The sequence below is a fragment of the Sarcophilus harrisii genome, chromosome 3 (genome assembly GCF_902635505.1).
Source record: "Sarcophilus harrisii chromosome 3, mSarHar1.11, whole genome shotgun sequence".
Lineage (NCBI taxonomy): Eukaryota > Metazoa > Chordata > Mammalia > Dasyuromorphia > Dasyuridae > Sarcophilus > Sarcophilus harrisii.
Window position 1 is genome coordinate 531,346,557 of NC_045428.1, and position 22,950 is coordinate 531,369,506.

The window sequence follows — 22,950 nt, forward strand, 5'->3', positions numbered from 1 at the left end:
TCCAATGGAGCAGTAATGAACTGAACCAATTACACCCAGCGAAAGAACTCTGGGAGATGACTAAGAACCATTACATAGAATTCCCAGTCCCTATATTTTTGCCCGCCTGTATTTTTTGATTTCCTTCACAGGCTAATTGTACACTATTTCAGAGTCCGATTTTTTTTGTACAGCAAAATAACACTTTGTATACTTATTTTGTATTTAATTTATACTTTAACATATTTAACATGTATTGGTCATCCTGCCATCTCGGGGAGGGGATGGGGGGAAGGAAGGAAAAATTGGAACAAAAGGTTTGGCAGTTGTCAATGCTGCAAAATTATCCATGCATATAACTTGTAAATAAAAAGCTATTAAAAAAAAATAAAGAATGGAGTGGACAGCCCAAGGTTGAGCCCTGGGACAAATCCCAGAAAACAAGGAGGATGTGAGGCTTGGGGCATCATTCCTCATACCTCAGGACTAGAACTTGATCACATTAATAACTGCTAAAAATAAAACAATAACAACAAAAATGAGCAAGCAAAAGAGAAAGAATCCAACTATAGATAAGTAGTATAGGAATAGAGAAGATCTGAGTTCTTATAATGAAAATAATGAGCTAAAACTATCACTCTTTTTTCCAGTGAGAAATGTCAAATGGTTCCAAGCACAAAATAGAATTTAAAAAAGACTTTAAAAGTCAAATAAGATCAAGGTAAAAAATAGAAGAAAAAAGCAATCTAAGAAAATCAAGAAAATTATGAAAAGAAAGTCAACTAACTTGAAATAGAGGACCAAAAACTTAAGGAAGAAAATAATTCCTTGAAAATGAGAATTAGGCAAAGAGAAACTAAAGCTGTTTCAAGACACAAAAAAATAATAAAGCAAAACCAAAAGAATAAAAAAATAGGAGAATATGAGATATCAATTGATCTGGAGAACAGATCTAGGAGAAATAACATAATAGACTACCTAAAAATTATGATAAAAAAAATTTGATACAATATTACAAGAAAGTATGGAGGAAAATTGTTCTAAAGTTCTAGAACAAGAAGGCAAAACATAAATAGAAAAAATCCACCAATTACCACCTGAAAGAAGTAACAGGAGGAAAATTTACAGGACTATTATAGCCAAGTTTCACAATTCCCAGGTTAAAGAGAAAATATTAGAAACGAGAAAAAAATCAAATATTGTGGAGCTACAATAACCCAAGACTTAGCAGCTATTATGTTGAAAGGCATTTCTTGGTCTTGGAATACTCTATTTCATAGAGCAAAAGAGTTGTGGGTGATGACCAAGGGTAACTTACTTAGCAAGGTTAAGTATAATCCTGAATGAAAAAAAAAGGATATTTAAAAAACTGAAAGATTTTCAGGTTTGACAAAAATTTTAAGGAAAAATCCGACATATAACATCCAGAAGAAATATAAATATCAAGGAACAATTACAAGAGACTCAATAAGATCAAATTGTTTACTTTTTATATGTAATGACATTTATGACTGTCATTTTTATTTGGGTAGTTTGAAAAAAAGACTTAAGCTGAGCTGAGTGTAATAGGATGATTATTTTTTTAAAAACTGTCAAGGGGGAGATAAAGAGGAGCAATTATCTCATATAAGTGAGGCAGAAAGAAAAAATTGATACAAAACAAGCTGGGGGGGATAGTACTAACATCTTTTATTCTATGAAGATCGAAATATATATATATGTAAAAAAAGTTTTCTAAATTCAGAAAGAAATCAGAGGGCAAAGGGATAGGATGGGGAGAAGAGAGGATAAGGAAGGAAATCTTAGAGTAGACAGGTTAAAGAATAGGCAAGCAATGTAGGTAGAAGTAAAGTGGAGGAGTAAAGAGGGATAGGAATAGGATAAGAAGGATAGTGAGGGGAAAAATAGGAAGTAGGAAAATATACAACAGGTAATTTTAGCTTAGAATGTGAATGGAATGAATTTACCCATAAAATAGAAACTGGTAGGTGATTAAAATTTTAACAATATATTGCTGTGAGAAAATGCTATAAAATTGAGGAATACATATAAACAAAAAATAAAGGTCAGGCATAAAATGTACTAAATAAAAAATCAGGGGTAATAGTCATGATTTCATACACACAGATTTAATCCAAAGAAAAACACAGGGGTAGCTAGGTGGAGCAGTGGAAAGAGTACCAGTCCTGAAGTCCGGAGGACTTGAGTTCAAAGCTGGCCTACCTGTGTGACCCTGGCCATGTTGCTTAACCCCAATTGCCTCAGCAAAAAAAAAAAAAAAGAAAAAAAAAAAGAAAAATACAGACACAAAAGTATGTCAGCTATATCATTCAATATTGTTTTAGACCATTTGAAATAGCTTGACAGTATTAAATAAGAGTATACCTGCTAAAACAGATGCAGGAATAATACTAAGATAAATATGAAATACTTTTTATACAAATAAAGTTAATTTAAATAATTGAACTAATATTTATTGTTCATGGGTAGGTAAAGTCAATATAATTTTTAATGACAATTTTACCTAACTAATCTATGGAATGTCATCCTGATTAAATTACTAAATATATATGTATATTATATATGTTACTGAGTTGGAAAAAATAATAAAGTTCATTTAGAAGAACAAAATAATAAACTTTCATAGACAATTTCTCAGATAGAATGTGATGTGTTTGGGATATTTCTCCAGTATAGGAAATGATTTGTTTAAATAAAAAAGAAAAACATGGAAAGACGTGGATTTATAAAAGATGCTATCCACCTTCAGAGAAACAGGTGACAAGTAGAAATAAGTACAATACAGCCTTACATATATGTGTATGAGTGTATATGTGTGTTTATATATATAATTATGTGTGTATATTTATAGATATCCATGTATATGTATGTACATATATTACATATATATTTGCACTTAATTGTAGTCATCTTTGGGGCAGAAGGAAATAAAATAAAAAGTATACAACAGAGAACAAAAGAAAACATACAAGCAAGAAAAGAAAAGCTAGACAGCTTTGAAAACAATGTGTTGTATTTATCATATAGGTTTTCTTGAAATGAAAATGTATTTTGCTCTATATTGAATCCTTTAATTTGTTCTGCTGTGTACATGACAATTCTTTTTTTTTCTTATTTTGTGCTTCTTTAAAATGAATTTTTAAATTAAAAAAAAGTAGAAAAAGTAAAAAATAATAATAATGGGGATTAGGTGCTGTTATAATCCCTATTTTACCAATAATAAAATTGAGGCATTCAGAAGATAAAGGACTTTCCCAGAGCCACACAGCTAGAAAATGCCCAAGGCCAGGATTTGAGGCTTCCTGACTTCAGGACCAGCACTCTAATGATTCTTAGCCAAAACAGTGTAGAGATGGTGGCCAAGGACAGACTTATAAGGAATACCTAATTAAAAAGTTATGAAAAGGAGGAAGAACCAACAAAATAGAGAGAAACTTAGAAAAAATAGAACTAGAAGAGTGTAAAGTCAATGAAGCCAAGAGAGAAGAAATCCACTTAAGAATGTGGTCAATGGTGTCAGAAGTAACAGATCAAGAAGGATAAAAATCTGAAAATAATACCTCTGAATTTGGCATTTATTAAAGCAATAAATAGGATTTTAAAATTGAAAGTAGCTTTGGAGACCACTTACTTACTCTCTCACCTCTCCTGGCTTTTCTGATTTCAAGATTCATTTCAAATCCCAGTCTTTATTCTTAGAGAATCTTCCATCTACAATATCTATATCTTGTATATACATAATTACATGTACACACACACACATATATACATACATTTACACATTGTTTCTCTCATTAGAATATGAGCTTCTTGACAGCAGGGACTTTTTCTCCCTTTTCTTTGTATCTTCAGGGCTTATAAAGGATGTTTTATTTTTTAAAATAGTATTTTAAGGAATACTTTACCTTTTTCCATAGTTTATCCTAAAAAACATGGTATTTTATTTTTCTAATTACATACAAAGATAGTTTTCAACATTCACCTTTGCAAAACCTTATGTTCCAAATTTTTTCTCTCTCCCCACCTCAAGACAGCAAGCAATTCTATATAGGTTTAGCATGTACAATTCTTTTAAACATTTCCATGTCCATCATGCTGCTGTGCAAGAAAAATCAGATCAAAAGGAGAAAAAAAAAAACCAAAAGAAAAAAAAAAGCAAACAATAACTACAAAGGTGAAAACACTGTTTTGATCCACATTTTTCCCCAGTTCTCTCTCTGGGTGTGGATAGCACTTTCCTTCCCAAATTCACTGGAATTGAATGTTTTTGCTTCTTAACTTAGCAGACTGATTTAAGGCATAAGTGAAATAGGTTCTGTTAGATGCCAGAGAGAAAAGGGATAGCCACCTCCTTCCCCATATTGGCTCTGGAAGAAGACAAAAGGAATGGCATTTCAGTGGATGGGTTTGCTTTGAAGTATTTTTGTTAGTATTCATTATGGAAGCATTAAGAAATTTACTTATTGGAAACTGGAAATTGAATGGATGCCCATCAATTGGAGAATAGCTGAATAAATTATGGTATATGAATGTTATGAAATATTATTGTTCTGTAAGAAATGACCAGCAGGATGAATACAGAGAGGCTTGGAGAGACTTGAACTGATGCTAAGTGAAATAAGCAGAACCAGGAGATCATTATACACCTCAACAACAATACTATATGAAGATCAATTCTGATGGAAGTGGCTATCTTAGGCAATGAGAGGATCCAATTCAATTCCAATTGATCAGTGATGAACAAAACCAGCTACACCCTGCTGGGTGTAGCAGTGAGAAATGAGTGTGGACCACAACATAGCATTTACACTCTTTCTATTGTTGTTTGCTTGCATTTTTGTTTTTCTTCCCAGGTTTTTACCTTTCTAAATCCCATTTTAAATAAATATCTGTTGATTAGCAAAGTAGTTTCCTGGAGAGAATATTCTACTGACACTAAATCCCAGATTACTATAGTTGATTCTGACTTCCTTTTGGGGACCGGCTCCTGGCATTCTCAGGGCTAAATTGAGGTGTAAGGTGCCCTCTCCTGGACCACACTGAAATGACTCTGACATCAGAAATGACTAGGAAGGACTTGCGGCTCAATGCCTGGACAAACAGAAATTAGTTTGTATTTATTTTGTCAATATGTAGTATATACTTAAGATATGTCCATGCTGTCTCCCCCAAAGAAGAAACACTCTTCTAAGTCAGAGACTGATTTTGATTTTCGTAGTCCCAGCATTTACCACGGGACTTAGCCAATAGTGGCTGCTTAATAAATACTTATTGATGGATAGATTGATCTAATTGATTTCTCAGTTACTCCCTTTCCAGAAGTATCAAGGTTTCTGATCTCAGCTGGGAAATAAGGAGCCAGGTGTCCTGGTTTCTGCTTTGAGAAAAAGAACTGGAATCCTGATCTCTGCAATGGGGAATACGGACAGAGATTCCTAATCATTTTCGGAAGAAATAGGGGCGCTCTCGGGTTTTGCTGTAAGGGCAAGGGCCAGATTGTTGATTTCTGCCTTCAGGAGCTCGGGTCTGCCCGGGTCTTTCAGGACGAGGGAGAGAGATATTGTGGCAGATCTAAAGAGAAGTTTGGATTGCAGAGTGGGCTTAGGAGCACGGAGAGGCGGGTGGAAGAGGAATAAGGAAAATGGGGGTTTTGAAGAAGTGGGAAGGGAGAAAAGGGACGCACAGCCAGGTCTTGTCCCCGCTTGGTCCACAGGAGCTACGGGATGAGTGGAGAGGGATTTGGGGCAGGGAACAGAGGGAAAAGGGCCCCAAGGCCAGGGGTTCCAGTCGTCAATCCCTTCCCCAGCTCTGGCTCCGCCTCCCGACCCCGCCTCTTCGGCCCGGCTCCCGGGCCTGCGCGGGCGCGGCCTTATCGCCTCCGGACCCCGGCCGTCCCGCCGTCCCGGGGTAAGTGGCCATGGACTGGGGGGGAAAAAGCAAGGTGGGCCTCCAGCTATCTGGCCCAGGAAGGAGAGGGTCGCTGGCTCGAGCCGGGTTTTTGAAAGGCGCGGCCAAGCGTGGTCCTGTTTCCGTGTCTCAACCCGGCATTACCCGTGGGCGTCCCCCGTCTTCTCCTTTCTCTCCTCGGCCCACACTTTGGCCCCTCCCCAGGGATTTGTGGGATCCTAGCCCCTAAGCCTCCGGACTCTATTTCCCATCCCAGCCTACTCCTCCAGGGAACCGTGAACGGGGGTAGGCAGCCCTCCTGCGCCACATTTGTGGTGTCCACCTATTCTTGGAAACACGAGTGTCCCAAGCCAGAGGACGCCTCCTACTCCCTCCCGCCCCTTACCAGGGGCTGTCTTTCTCTCCACGCCCCTCACTCCCCCTTTGAATTCTTGTTCCACTGCCCTGGAATCTGGGTGACCCAGCGGAAGCATGATGAACATTTTTAACCACCTCAGGAAGGAAAAGCCCTGAGGTATATATTCCAAGTGGACCCAGGTTACAGCCTTTCCCTACTACACACTTAGAGTAGCTATGTGACCTATCCACTATCTGGGTCTCAGTTTCCTCATTTAGAAGAATCCTATCTGGGCCTCCCTACCGGACTGTTCAAAGGAGAAATAAGAACGGGGTCATGGACCGGTATTTCCTAGCCTTTATGTATGAAAGCATATTAATTATTATGAAGATTGCATGGTATAGGGGAAAGAGCCCTGATCTGAGAGTCTGGAGATTTGAGTTTTAGTCCAGACTTAGTTATTTACTAGCCATATGATCCTGGGCAAGTCACTCTTTGAGCCTTTAGTTAACTCATCTGGAAAATGGGAACAATAATTCTTCTATTAGCAATCTTACAAGATTATTGAAGGAAAATTATTTTAATTGGTAAATAGTAACAGTATTGTAAAGAGTCTGTTTTCTAAGGGAAATTTGCATAGAATTCTCTAAAAGTCATATATCTCTTGATAATAATTCCATTGACCAGAAACTTATTACTCATATAGGTTGGTGGTGGGGAGACTACTAGATGATCATTTGTCATGGCTGTTGTAGGGATTTTTTTGTTATGGTATGAGTTGAATGACTAAATGGTCTTTATGGTCCACACCAAAATTATTATTCTGTGAGTCTGTTTAAGATCCTAGCTTTTCCTAGGCTTCCCTAGACCTTGATTAAGATCAGAAATTGACTCCTTGGCTTATCCTGATTGTCCAGTGGCCAGTGGGGAGATTATGTGGCCACACCTGGCACAAGTAGAAACAAGAGAAAGTATGAAAAGAAATGAACTTTATCTGTAACTAGAGCTTCTAAAAAGATAGAGTTCTATTTCATAGGGAGGGATTTTAGAATATATATCTTTTGAGATCCCTTTCAACTCTGAGAATTCAGTTCAAGAAATATTTATTGACTACTATGTATGAGACCCTGTGTAATATGCTGAAGATACAAAGACAAAAAAATATACAAACAAACCAGGCCTGCCCTAAAGGAGTTTACATTCTTTGAGAAAGAAGCAGCAGATAGAGATATACAAAGTAGTCTCTCAAGGACTAGTAACTGGAGAATCAAGAAAGACCACCTGTAGGATGATTCTTAAGATTTTTAAGCCTTTTCTTGATCTTCAGGAACAGAATGGACCATGCAGGTCATTTTACCAACCTCTTTCTAGGGAAGAGTTCCTACATTTAGAAGTGACACCTTAGTTCTAATCTTGTCTCTGCCAACAATTGATTCCTGGTGTGGTGTGTGGTGTGTGTAGTTATGGAGTATGGGGGGGATGAGATAGGGTTGGTTACAGACCTTAGAGTCTCAAATGAAAAGCTGAGGAGTCTAGACTTTTTTTCTGTGGCTCATGGAAAGTTATGGGTGCTTCCTGAGCAAGGATCAGAATTATCTTATGGGAAAGTGACTCTAATCCCTTGGGTAGAAGTGATGGAGGGGGAGTAATGGGAAGTGACAAAGTCTAAAGAAGAAAGACTAGACATAGGATTACTTATTTGGTCTGCAGGAGAAAGGGGTTCCCAGAGCCATTTACCACTCCTTTTCTTAGGGGGTGTCTGAGGGGCTTCAGAATTGTATTCACTTCATCCAACCCTGTTCAGACCAACCCAGGTCAAGAAGTCTATGCCGATACCTCTTGTGTGCCTAATGCTGTTCCTGGTGAGATTGTGGGGGAAATAGGAGGAGGCATGGTCCTCCTCCCCTCCAGAAGTCTCCAGCCATTAGAATGGAAATGCAGTCCCTGCTGGAGAGTTCTAGTCTGAAAGAGTGACAAGCCATAACCCCTCACACCCACCCCCAAAGCCCCACCCTCCATGGGCTCTGGAACATGACAGATCCTGGGAAAACAATAATTCTGTGAATGCCTCTCTCCACTTTTGGAGTAAACCTGATTTTGCAAAGTCTTTCAAATGGGTGTCCCGTGAACCAGGAATTGCTGCCTCTGCCCTGATGCTGAAACTCTGCTGCCTGTCTGCTGGAGCCCCAGAATCCTGACTTCCCTGGGGAGTGGCTCTCTCAACACCCATGTAGGTAAAACAGGCTTGGTAAGAGACCTAATCAACTAAAATAGGCGGGCCTAAGCTCCCTCTTTGCCCCACCCCAAAGCAGCTCAGGAGGATAGAAAATCATTGCCTGAACTGACTCATGTCGGCCTTAGACTTAGAGGCAGTGCTGAAGTCCAGGATTTATTTCTCTCAAGGGAGGAAGGTCTTCTGGCTCCCAAAAGAGGCTGGTGGTCTGGAATTAGAATCCTGTGAGATAGTTCCAGAAGAATTCAGTTTTGAGCAGCTGAGATCAGGACACTAATCCCTCTGGTTGGTTCTATGGGCTGATTGGGCTAGACTGGATCAGGTCAGGACAAAGAGAGCAGGCTTAGGGGTGGTAGATTCTAGGATTGTACTAAGAATTGTCTCACGGAAGCCAATTAAAACCTGATTTCCTACATCCTGTAGAGATCATTAGAGGGAGAAAGGGGGCTGATAAGTTTTGCTTTCTCATTGTTCAGAGGGATGGGATTAATCTAGCCTGTTCCCAGACCTCAATCTGACTCATCCCTCCCATTCATTCGAGGTCTCTCCTGGAGTCTCAGAATTCCCATCTCTTGGGAAGATCCCAACTTGGATAGGGTAGATAGAGATATTTGGACCTGTATATATGCATGCTTCCCCAGTAGACTGACTCACCTTTGACTCCAGGCCTACACTTTGAAACTCCTATCTGTCCAAATCTTCCCTTTATACTTATAGTTCCAATTAAGGTTCACTTCTTCCAGGAAACTTTCTCCTTTCTCTGAACACCTAATATAACTTTCTGTTTAATTTTCACTTAATTAGCACATATTGTCTCCTTGGGTTTTACTACTCACATATGTAAGTCTGGTGTCACTAGGCAGCCTGGTTTGCACCTAATTTCAAACCCCTGTTTCAGCAGCCTAAAAGAAGTGTTTGGTATAGCCAAACCTGTTTCTGCCTCTGACCCTAAACCTCTGGGTGAGATTCCATGAGAAAACTTAATAATACAAAGCAAGTCAGACTGGGGCCTGATCTGAGCTGGAGTTCTGAGTTCCTCCACCTTTAATTTCTGATGAAAGACTGGCAAGGAGCAAACATGCTTATTCTTAGTATCAGGGACCAAATAGATAGGAAGATTTACAGCTGCAAACAGACTTATAAATCATTTAGTCCCAGGGCCTTTAAACTTCTTATAGATGATTTCCTTTATTAGTTTATGTATTTAAAAACATGTTTCTGAGTTCTTAGGTTTTACCAGACATCAAAGGTATGTATAACACAAAAATGGTTAAAAACTTTGAGTTTTGGTCTAATACCTTCATTTTCTAGGTAGAAAAACTGTAGATTTTAAAAAAGTAGATTTGATTGATGGATGGTCAAAAAAGTAGATTTGATTGATGGATGGTCAAGTGGCAAGTCAGTCATATCCAGGACCATCTCTTTTGACTTTGGTCCAAGACATTTTCCACTGTTTTGTCCAGACCTAATCTAATTTTTACCTCAGCCAATGCATAGGCAAATCTTTTGCCCTTCCAGTCTTCTGTTTTCAGAAGTTTCATTAACTTATAAAGATGTTTGGCTCAGATATTCTCTGTCTATGCCTACGTATTGTTCTCTAAAAGAGAAAAGCTCCAACTTGGGCCCCTAATGTTCCTGTTCCTCTCCCTCCCTGCAGGTCCAACAGAATGTACCAAATCCCACTGCCTCTAGAACGTGATGGAACCCTGGTCCGGCTGCGCTTCACTGCTGTGGCTTTGGCTACTGTCTCTTGTCCCCTCTTGGCCTTTCTCTTCTGTGTTATCTGGTCCCTGTTCTTCCACTTCAAGGAGACCACATCCACCCACTGTGGGGTAGGTTGCTGATGGTAAGGTGGGACTGGGGCTTGTGTTGGGACCTCGGAAAGGTGAGGAGCAGATGAGAAGAAGAAGGTGGGTTCTTGGCCCCTGAGAAGGAAATTATAGGGAAGGCCACAGGCTTTTCTGGGAAATGTAGGGGGGGAAATGGAAAAGTAATTTTTTTTTTTGAGTTTTATTGATAATTTTTTTTAATGTCACTATCATTTCCCATTCTTCCTTAATAGAGCCCACTCTTGTAACAAATAATCAAACCAGACAAATTGTCAAATTGGTCATGCCTGAAAATTTGTGCTTTATTTATCATCCCAGATCATTACTTCTCTATGGAATGATAAAGGGCAGATTTCTTATTAGTCCTTAAAAATCATAATTGGTCACCACCTTGAGCAGAATTCTGAGCCTTTCAGAGTAATTGTCCTTTGCAGTTTTATGATCATTGTGATCTACTTATTTCACTTATTTCATGCATCAATTCACGTAAGTGATTTCTTTTCAGATTTATCCAGCTTCTTCATATTTGTCATTTCCGTTAGTACAGTAATATTCCATCACATCCATATTCCATAAATTGTTCAGCTTTTTACCAGGGATGAACACACATGTTGTTTCTTTGCTATTACAAAAAGTGCTGCAAATATTTTTGCAAATGTGGGACCTTAACTTGGTCTTTGACTCCCTGGGGTACGTACTTAAGAGTGCTGTTGCAAGGGTACAACAGAATGTAGAGTTTATGGACTTTTTAATATAATTCAGATTGTTTTTGATAATGGTTGGGCCAATTCATAGTTCTATCAATAGTGCAACAGTGCATCTCTCTTTTCATGGCTTCTCAAACAACTGCCATTTCCATTTTCTTTCTCTCTCTCTCTCTTTCACATCAGCTTTCAGGCCACGGAAGTTGCTACAACATTTTAGATTGATGAGATTGACTGTTAGGCAAATTTTTCCTGAATGTGGGTCATGAGTACAAGGCTGGAAATTCAAATTACAAGAAAAAAATTATGCCCTAAATGACCTGAGGTTATCTAAGTATACTTGCAGGGGTAAAGAATTTATACTCATACAGAGAAGGAGAATAGTAAGTTTATGCTGATTTAATTATTAACAAATAGAATTAAAATCAGTTTGGGCTTTATAGTACTGAAATAAAGTGTCATGAAATTTAATCTCATACAGCAAAATTTCAGTGATCACAAGATGAGGATATTACTTATTACCTTTGTTTCCATAATTACATATCATTATACATTATAAAATCACTTTATATTTTATATAAACTTATGACTTCTCCCTGAGCTTCTTAGGAAACCAATGCAACATTTTAGGACTAGGGTAAAATTCATAACTGTCTATTATTATTCTTTTGCATTTTAAACTTAAACACAAAGTAAGGAAGGAAAAAAAGACATTGTTATGTGCATAGCAGAACACAAGATAGGATTCAAAATATAAAGCAATAAATTTCCATTTCAAGAAAGTCTATATAATAAATGATACATTGTGTTCACAGCTGTCTATCTTTACTTCCTTATAGGTTTTCTTTTGTTCTCTGCTGTGCCCTTTTTACTTTTTCTCCCTTCATCCCTTCCCCCTACACATACACATACCCCCCCCACGTATTATATATGTATACATATCTCTGTGTATATATATATAAATACACACACACATATATGTACCTACATATATACACATATACACATAGATATCTATAATCATTTACATATACATTTATATGCATATATGTAAGACCATATTATGCTTGTTTCTCTGAAGGTATATAGTATCTTCCTTGATAAGTCCTTCCATATTTTATCCAATCCACTGGCTGATCATCATTTGCTACACCACAGCAATATTCCAATAACTGTTTAGTTACTTTAAATAATTTAAAACAATATTGATTAATATATTTGATGTGCAGTGTAGTTTCCCTGATTTTCTCTTTTGATTAAATCTATTTTACCTTTAATTTTGTATGAGATCATGATTACTACCCCTGCTTTTTTTTTTTTATGTAATAAATTCTACTCTTGATCTTTATTTTAGGTTTGTATCTCTCATTTTTATAACATTTCCTGAAAACAACATATTTTTGAGTTAAATTTTTAATCTTCTGTCTGTTTCCCTTTTATGGGTTAATTCATCCAATTCACATTCTAAGTTATAAGTACCCATTGTATATTTTCCTCCTTCCTATTTTTCCTCATTATCCTTTTCACCCTATTCCTATCCCTCCACACTCCTTTACTTTACTTCTGCTTGCTACTTTGCTCTCCTATTCTTTGATCTGCCCATTCCTCTAAGATTCCCTCCATTATCCCAGTCTTTCTTTCCTTCTTATGTCTTTCTGAATTTAGAAATTTTTTTTTACCTTTCTAGATATATATGTATCTATATCTATCTACGTTGTAGCCTCACAATATTTAAATTGTTTTTTCTTGTTGCTTTCAATATTTTCTCCTTAAACTAGGAGTTTTGAAATTTGGCTATGATAGTCTTGTGTTTCTCCTAAGATCTCTTTCAGGAGGTGAACAGTGAATTTTTTTCTATTTATGCTTTGCTTTCTTGTTCTAGAACTTCAGAGCAATTTTCCTTGATACTTTCTTGTGATATTGTATCAAATTCTTTTTTTAATTGTATTTTTCAAGCAGCCCAACTATTTTTATATTAGTGTTTGATCTGTTCACTAGATGTTATTTTTCTGATAAGATGTTTCACATTCTTTTCTATTTTTTCATTCTTTTGATTTTTAAAAACAATTTCTTTGTGTTTTAGAACAGCTTTAGTTTCCCTTTGCCCAATTTTAGTTTTCAAAGAATTAGTTTTTGGTTCTCTGTTTCAAGTTAATTGACTTTTTTTTTTTCATAATTTTCTTGGATTGCTCTTTTTTTTCTTCTGACTTTTCCTCAATCTCTCTTATTTATTTTTCTTACTTAATTTTTAAATTTTTAAAAAAGTTTTTCCAAAAATATTTTTGTGCTTGGAATGGTTTGATGTTTTCTTATTGAAAAAGAGGTGACTTTTTTTTTTTTTTAAAGCTCCAGTATCTTCCTCTGAATATGAACTTAGATCTCTATCCCCATAGTAGCTATCTATCTATAGTTGGATTCTTTCTCCTTTGCTTGCTCATTTTTATTTATTTATTTGTTTTTTTCATTTCCTGTGATCAAATTCTGGTCCTAAGGTATGAGGAATAATGCCCCAACCCTCAAGTCCTTATTTTCTGAAATTTATCCCAAGATTTAACCTCGAACTTTTCTCTCCACTCTTATATCATGTCTAGAGCTCCTGGTCTTGCTGTCCCACCTGTGATCTTTCTCCCTTCAGTCCTCCTGGTAGCTGAAAACTAAAGCTGTTCTCTCTTTCCTGGAGCTGAAACCAGGGACTCTGCTCTTTTACCAGTACTTCACCAGGTTTGTTAGCAACTTCTCCCCTGAAGCAGTAACCCCTCTGAGACAAGTCTGGTCAGCCACAACTGTGCATGGTATCCCTCAACAATGGAAAGTACTTTAGTTTTCTCCTATTTAGCCTTCAGACCCCCCACACTGTCCATCAAGGGAAAGTTCCTAAGGCTGAGCCTGCCTCCCAGCCCAATAAGCCAAAAGCTTATTGTTTGTTGATTCAACCAAGTTGAACTGGAATTGTTTACACTTACTCAAGTTAAACTTCTGTCCTTTAAGATCAGATCTTTCCTGAGGTCTTGTCTTAGGAGAGTAACTGCATTAGCCTGACTTCTATTTATTTCTATATTTCCTCTAACACAAGTTTGTCTTTTTCTGTTGAGGAAATTTGGAGAATCAAAAGTATTCTGACCTATTCTTCCATCTTCCTAGAATCACCCTGATATTATTTACTTCATGTTAACATATCCATTTAAATCATACTGAAGTTTCTGATATCTAAAATTCTAATTAAGGTTAAAATGTACTTTCCAGAAATAAACTAGAAACAGAAAAGCTATTAATTGCTTTCTCTATGTTCTTTCTTCAGAATTTCTCCCACTTTGACTAATAATTAGATCGGTAGACTTAAATGTCAAATTCTTTCAACAACTTCTTTGATAAATTAGTATGTTTACTCTGTAGTTTTCAATCTTAGAACAATTAATTAATATATTAAGAAGTTCAGGTTTCATGACTCTTAGGACTTTTGTTGTTGTTTAGTTGTGTATGACTTCTTGTAACCCCATTTTGGGGTTTTCTTGGTGAAGATAATGGAGTTATTTGCCCTTTCTCTCTGAAGCTCATTTTTACAAATGGGGAAAGGAGGCAAATTTGGTTGAGTGACTTGTCCACCGTCACAAAGTGTAAGTGTCTGTGGCTGGATTTAAATTTGTGAAAGGGAGTCTTTCTAATTCCAAGTTCAGTGTTCTAGCCACTATGCTATCTAGTTACCTCATCTTAGGGCATTGTGATGTAATTGGCAGAAATGTAAATTGAATCACTTCTCTTTGTAACTTCTATGATTTTATGGGTATATGTAACCTTAAAATATATTATTATTCCTGACTAAAATTAAACCATACTCTAACCTGGGTGTAGGGCTAGTTTTTGAGATCTTAAAAGTACTGAAGTTTTTCCCATATGCCTATATTTTGCAAAACACCAGCACTATTTTTCAAACTTAATTATCCAAACCATTAGGAGGGCTGGTAAGATTGTAGGACTTTGCATTTCATAGATAAGGACATTTAAAAAAAATCTTTGCTATATCAAATTTGCAGAAAATTATTACCACTATTTATTAAATTTCTAAATAAATGGTTTTCAAACATTTTTGCATTCTTTTAAACAATTGCATCTATAACCCAAGAGAATTAAGATTAAAAAAGAAATTACTTTTCTAATAACATTTCTAATGTAATGATTTGCCTGATTTTTGTTGGACACTATGTTAAGCACTTCACACTCATTTGGTTTTCCCAACAACCCTGGGAGGTAGATGCTATTTTTATCCACTTTACAGATTAATAAACTATGACTAAACAAAGACAAAATGATATGCCTAAAGTTACATAACTAATAAATTTCTTTATGCCAAATAACAACTGTAGTTTGTATTAAGTTCTAATCTACCACAATTACCCTAATAAGGTAACAAATTTAGTTTTAACATAAACCTTCTTTTAAGTTAAATCATCTCTTATTTTAACAATTACAAATGATACCATTCAAAATGTCAGTTTATGAGAGGTCATTAGATACCAACACTTTTAAATCTAAAATTTCTTTTTATCAATGTGAACTTATTTTCAGAGATTCCTGGTGGTATTTTTCCCATTCCAACAAACTAATAAACTTTTTAAAATTAAGCCAATAAACTTTTTTAAATTCCCATTTAAATCACTCAAAGAGCTGAGTCAATTCCTTTGTGTTCTTAATATAGACTCACAGTATGCTTTAAGAGTTCGATCTGATTTTACTCAGAGGTGTTTGCCATTTTTCTGAAGTTTTAATCTTGGGAGGGTCTTTTCTTTTTTTTCTTTTCTTGTATTTTTTCCTCTCTTTCTTTTTATGTTGATCTCTTTCTTTCTTTCTCTCTTAGAGCAGAGTAGGTAGGTGGCTCAGTAGATAGCGTGCTGGGCCTGGATCAGGAAGACCTGAGTTCAAAGTTAGATTCTTATACTTACTAGCTAGATAATTGTTGGCAAGTCATTTAACTCTTGTTTGCCTCTATTTTTTTTCTTTTTTTTTCCTTTTGCTGAGGCAGTTGGCATTAAGTGACTTGCCCAGGGTCACACAGGAAGTATTAAGTGTCTGAGGCTACATCTGAACTCAGGTCCTCCTGACTTGAGGGTTGGCCCTCTATCCACTGCACCATCTAGCTGCCACTTTGCCTCTATTTTTTTGCCTGTAAAATGAGCAGGAGAAGGAAGTGGTGAGCACTCCAGTATTTTTGACAAGAAAACCCCAAAAGAGACCAGAAGGAGTCAGACATGACTCAAACAATTGTGTCTGTCTAAAATTGCTAATAGGAAAAACTTTCTTAATTCTCTTCTATTTAATTTTCTGATCATATCCTAAATCATCAATAGAATGAATTTTCTTGAACTTTTCCTTTGCAGTTTCAGTATTTATCAATTATTTTAAAAATTAATCTCTTCTTCAATAGCATTCAGTGTCAACTGACTCATATAGTCAATAAAACAATATTGTGCTTAGATGGTATGCTAGCCTTTATAGGTTAGAAGAAAATGGGAAAATCAACAATAAGTGTAAAGTTCTATTACAACAGTGATGTAGATATTAACACATACTAGTTTTTTAAATAGATTAAATCCTTTTGGCCTAATATTTGGTTCCCCCCAAATGTAAGTAACATATTTTATTCAAATAAATATTTAAAATATTCATTGTGATTTCAACAGTATGTTAACTAGCCTGTTTACTGATGACCTGAAAAGTTACTCCTGGCTCAAGTAAAACACTCGATTGATTTCTATTTAATTTCCTAAGTTGTCCTTATTACATTCAAAAAGATATGATTTTAAAATACTTTGCTTACATCTGTGTTTAAAAAAAACTATTTTAAATCTCTATTTTCAGATATTTATCTCTGATTAACTTAACTAATTAAGTTCAAAAAACATTCTTGCAAATTGAAGTTTACTTACTTTAAAGTCCGTTGGACACAAATCTTTCTCTTTTTGTGGAGGTAGTTCTGAACTACCAACTGTTCTTGAAAATTCACTGATGCTCAAGAGCCATTTGGCCTGAATCTTTTTATTGACACCTGCAGACATTCAATTCTCCTTTTTCTCTTTCCTCTTTTAACAATAAACTTGTTAATCTCTGAGGACAGTGATTAAAAGCTGATTCAGTTTTCACTTTTCAGAATCTAGATAAAGTATCTATAGATTCAATATTTCCCTCCTTTTATTAAAATGCTCAATTAAATATTTGATAGTTTTTTTCTTTTTAAAGATTGTTAATATTTGATAATTTCCAAATCAAGAGAATTGAATATTTCAATTCCTAACATTTTATTATACAATGATTTTACAATAATAACATATTTTTAAGTATTAAGTTTTGACATTTTAAGTTGATTGCATTCAAAGCCAAAATAGAGAAATCCTTATCAAATTATACGTTAAAGACTTATTTTTTTCATTTTCTAAATATATTGCCCTGATGTCAAATGTTGAGTGACAGTATGAAAAGTAAGCTCAACTGCACTGATCTATATTTAACATTCCCTAGGGTTAATTTTATATTGTTATCTTTGTTTCTTAAATCCTTTTTTGTGCAATACCTATTCCACAACTATACCTACCTCTTTTTTTTTTTTTTTCTTTTTTTTTTCCTCTCTTTTTTTAAGCTTTTTATTTTCAAAACATATGCATGGATAATTTTTCAACATTGACCCTTGCATAGCCTTGTGTTTCAGATTTTCCCCTCCTTCCCCCCACCCCTTCCTCTAGATGGCAAGCAATACATGTTAAAATAGATGTATAACCTTCTTTTAGACAGTAGAAACATCTAGCCTGGGCCTTAACTTAGATCTTTCTTTTTCCTTATCTCTTTCCATGTAGACATACGGGACTATATGTTTTAATTCATCAATTCCCTTCTCATGTCACCCTGAGCAATTCTTTTTAAAAAATGCTTCCTAAGTTTTGGTTGATAGAGGTTATGAAAACTATATTAATAATTCAAGTGTCCTGCAGATCACTCAAATTTTTGTAATTTTTTTTTTTATGTAGTTAGAAGAGTCTTCTGAAAATTGAAAAAATATTCCTAATTCTGGGATGGACAGTTTCAGAACCCAATTAATTGTGGATTTATAATCCCTAATATTTAATATATATAATATTATATGATATGATACATAATATAATATACATTATAATTCCTAGTATTTAAAATCAATTTTTACTAAACTTATTGTTTCTTCACTCACCCTTAAGCTACTTTTTAATTTGAACAGAGGCCTTTCCTTTTGTGATCAAGAAGAAAGTTCAAATTGGAAACTGTCTTTGAACTATTACTGAAGCTGCCTTCCTCTCTCTTTCTCCCCCCCCCTCCCTCTCTCTCTCTCTCTCTTCTTCTCTCTCTCTCTTTCTCTCTCCCTCCCTCCCTCTCCTTTTCCCCTCCCTCTCCCCCTCTCTTTTGCTAGTGGTCTGACACTTTTAAAATTAGAGTGAAAAAAAAAATTCCTTCCCTAAAACAATAAAAGCAGTATGTATGTAATTGTTTCTTCTAAAACAAACGACAACAAAAAAAGGTTTGAGCTATCACAAAAAAAAAATAACATCTACAAACACAATCAATTTGTGGCTAGTTTATGTTTAAGGTTGATTATGCTTATGTTTACTTTTCAAGGCCACAAGAAAAGTTAATTTATTCTATCCCAACATAGACACAAGGTACAGAAACAGAAAGACTTCCTGAAAAGAGTTTTCTTCCTTACTAAAAATGAAAGCTAAGTCCTTGCTAGCAGAGAAAGAGAACATTCTCTCTTTTAGATTCTATGCCTAGTCAACTTCCTAAAAATGAGGAGATGAAACAATTTGCTGTAGTTGAGATTTCCCTGTAAGTCCAATCAAGGGATCTCAGTAGTCAATTAGAAACACCCAATAGAAGCTACTTGATGGTGCACTTAAAAAGCTCTTTAGAGCTTTGTTTCTACCAAATAAAGGAGGGTAGGGACTATCAAACCTGCAATTGGGGCTTTAGCCTCTCGCTAAAGAACCTATAGGCCCACCAGCTCATAGATTCCACCTACTCTTCCTAGAAAGGAAAAATCTACACATTTTACCCATTCTTTCTATTAGAGAGAGAGTCTACAGTACCTTGGCTTGGAATAAGTTGGTGAGACTTAAGGGGAACTCTCTTCCTTGGAGTAGCTTTCTGTAAAGATATTCCTCAATAGTAATCTGAGAAGGTTGTCTAGGATTTGGGATCCCTCATTTGAATCCAATAGAGGTTGCTAACTGCTCCAATATCTTTGCCAAGAAAACTCCAAATGGGGTCACAAAGTCACACATGACTGAAAATGACTGAACAGCAACAACAACCTAGTGGGTCTGATATGAAAAATAAGAGTTTCTTTGATTTGTTCTTTTATTATTAATGATTTAGAGCATTCTTTCATATGGCTTTTGATAGTTTTCATTTCATCTCCTGAAAACTACCTCTTCATAGCCTTTGGCCATTTAACTGAAAAGTTCTCTGTCAAAAAGACTATTCAATAAACATTCAGTAAATGTGTACTCTGTTCAGAGCTCTATGCTTAGTATCTATAGAGAGCTTAATACTTTTTTAAAAGTATTTTTAAATAATATTTTTTAATTTTTAATTTTTTTTATTCTTTCTTTCTCATCTTTCCTTTCCCTACAAACATGTACAATTAAGCAAAACAAATTTCCCACATTGGCCATGTCCAAAAATCAAAAATGTAAGGCTTAATCTGTATGCTATCTGTAGGTAGCTTCATCATGAATCTTCTGGGATTGTGGTTGGTCATTTTTTAAAATTAGGGTTCTGAAGTCTTTCTATACGAGATTGTTGTTATTGTATTAATTTTTCACTTGGTTATGCTTATTTCACTTTCCATTATTTCATATGAATCTTTGCAGGTTTCTCTGAAACCATTCCTTTAATCATTTCTTATAGCATTATATTATTCTATCACATTCATACATCATAATTTGTTCAGCCATTCATTCCCCAGTTGATGGGCACTCTCTTGATAGTTTGTAATTCTTTACCACCATAAAAAAAACTGCTACAAATTTTTTGAACATATGGGTCATTTTCCTCTTTAATTTATTTGGAGTACATACTTGGTAGTAAATATTGCTGGATCAAAAGGTATACCCAGTTTAATAGCTTTTTCAACATAGGTTCAAATTGTTTTCCTGAATAGCTTAACCAGTTCATAGTTCTAGAAATAATGCATAAATGTACCTGTTTCTACACATTCCCTCCAACATTTGTCATTTTCATTTTTTTGTCTTTTTTTTTTCCAATCTGATATATGTCAGTTCCTCAGAATTGTTTTACTTTGCATTTCTCTATCAGTGATTTAGAATATTTTTTCATATGATATTTAACTTGAATTTCTCCCTCTGAAAACTCTTTATTCATATCCTTTGACCATTTGTCAATTGTGAATGGCTCTTATTCTTATAAATTTGACTCAGTTCCCTACATATCTTAAAAATGAGACATTTATTAGAGAAGCTTACTGCAAAGATTTGCACCCAGTTTCTGGTTTCTTTTTTTCATTTTAGCCAAATTGGTTTTGCTTATGCTGAAATATTTTCATTTTATGTAATCAAAAATTTTTATTTTACTTCTTGTAAACCACTTTATTTCTCATTTGGTCATAAACTCTTCTTCTTTCCAAAGATGTGACAGATAATATCTTCTGTACACCTTTAATATGGACATGATGTTACCTTTATGAAAAAATTATTTACTCATTTAGAGATTGTCTTGGTATATGGTATGAGATATTGGTCTTTACCTAGATAAAGGAAGGAAAAGAAGGACTCTATGAAACCAGAATGAGGAGGAAGTTTATTTCAGGCAGGTAGGATAGTCAAAACAAAAGGCATAGAGGAGGAATGGAGTGTTGTATCTGAGAAACAGAGAGAAGCTTAGTTTGACAGATCACAGAGTATAGTTATGTCTGGAGAAGTAGAAAGATAAGTCAGGTTCGGGTTGTCTAGAAATTTAAAAGTTAAACAGAATTTATATATTTTTTAAAGATTAAGATGGAGCCCCTGGAATTTGTCAAGTAAGGAAAAAAAATAAGGAAACAATAATCAGCTCTACAATTAAGTAAAATTACTTTGGCAGAATTGTGTAGGATAGACAGGAGTAGTGAGATACTTGAATCAAAACACCAATCAATAAGTTTTTGTAATAATCTAAGTGAGGAGTGATGAAGACCTAAAGTGGTAATAATGTGGGTGGAGGGAAGGGCTAGAAATAAGAGATGTTAAGAAATTACAAAATTTGTGCAACTGAGTGGTTGTTTGGAGTGAGAGAGTGAGAAGTCTAGGATAAGTCTACAAACCTGGAAGATTAGAAGAATGGTGATATCTTTAAAGAAAATAGAGAAATTTGGAAGAAGGGAAGATTTAAGGGGGAAAGATAATGTAGACATGTTGAATTTAGACTATTCTTAGGAAATACAATTTGAAATGTTCAGTAAAAAAAAAAAGTGAGAAAGGAAAGAAGGAATAAGCATTTATTAATGCTTCCTCTGTGTCTACTGTAGGTCATGCACTGTGCTAAGTACTTTCTAGATAGTTCACTTGACCCTCACAACAACCTTGTAAGGTAAGTGCTGTTATTATCCTTATTTTACAGTTGAAGAAACTGAGGAATATGAAGGGGAATTACTTGCTGAGTGCCATGTGGCTAGTATGTTTCAGCTTGAAATCAAATTTGAACTCAGGTCTTGACTCCAGATTCAGCATATTAGTCACTGTCATCTCACTGCTTCAGTAGATAGTGATTCAGGACTGAAATTCAGAAGAAAGACTAAAGTGGGATATCTAGATCTGGGATTCAACTGCATTGAAATGATAGTTAAAAAACCCATGAAGTCTGATAAGAGTGTAGAAAAAGAATAAAGAGGGAAAAGAAGAGAGGACTCTGGACAGAATCTGAATATTCTGCTTTTCTTTCTGCAGCCTGTGATCACACAAACATTTATAACTGCCACATTTCATTATTGCCTTAATGGTTTTCATGTAAATTCTTTTCTCAAATCTTTTCCCCTTCCACTTACATTAATGAAGTTCATAGCGTCATGGATTTGGATCTAGAAGAGGGACCTTGGAGGCCATCTATCTAGCCTTTGTTTTCTAAATGGGAAATCTAAGGACCTGAGAGATTTTATGACTTGTCCAAAGTTACACAGTCAAGGAGAAACCAGCTCCATGAATTTCTACATCCTTATAGGTGGTCTGGTAAATAGAGAATCATAGAGTCTCTGAAATCAAAATGATCTTGAAGGGTGAACCCAAACTTATCTTCTTTAGACATGAATAATGTCATGTTACTTCTTCACTATCTGTAGTGGCTCTCCATTGCCTACTAAGTTATGCTTAAACTCTTGTTCCTTACAATTAAGAATTTATGTCATACTGTTCCTTTCTGTGTACTCCATGCTTTAGCCAAGTTAGTCTATTCTCTAGCCTTTGCCCATTCTCCCACCTCCATGCCTTTTCCCATTCCACTTTTGGACAATAATCATTGCTTTGAAAATTTTCTTTGTGTTGAGGTAATATGTTTCTTTCAGTTCTAGTTCTACTCTCTGGGACAAAGTAAAAGAAGTTTAATTTTTCTTCCACATGATAGCCCTTAAGATACTTGAAAACAGTTAAGTATTTTTCCTCCCTCCTTCCACTCATGCACCTTTTTTTCTCCCCTCCTCTAACCAAATGATGTCATCTCTTTTCCCATTCACAGTACCTTAGCCAGATGTCCTTGGCTCCTTTGCCTTTTTTCAGAGGATCCTTCAAAACTAAGCTTCCTGCAGATTCAGAGACTCTAATTAGAGCCTCAATCTGAACTTGGCAACCACTTCTCCTTGGCATTCGGCTGCCTATTCTTGCCTTGCCTTGGTTGAATTCTAAATTTAGGGCCAACCCTTGAAACTAAAACAAATAT

At 35.5% G+C, this 22,950-nt stretch overlaps 1 protein-coding gene across 4 annotated transcripts in view; it reads left to right on the forward strand.

Annotated features, from left to right (window-relative positions):
• Positions 1-5,790: 5,790 nt before the first annotated feature.
• PGAP2 (post-GPI attachment to proteins 2) overlaps positions 5,791-22,950 on the forward strand; it is a 33,065-nt gene continuing 15,905 nt past the window's right edge. The window contains exons 1-3 of one of the 4 annotated variants that reach the window (XM_012545368.3): positions 5,845-5,907; positions 8,378-8,474; positions 10,135-10,309. In XM_012545368.3, the coding sequence (XP_012400822.1) occupies positions 8,473-8,474; positions 10,135-10,309 (177 nt within the window). In that variant the 5' untranslated portion in view covers positions 5,845-5,907; positions 8,378-8,472. Of the gene's footprint in view, positions 5,908-8,377; positions 8,475-10,134; positions 10,314-22,950 lie in introns of all 4 variants that reach the window. The other 3 variants (XM_031962033.1, XM_031962032.1, XM_012545370.3) reach the window with 3 other exon arrangements.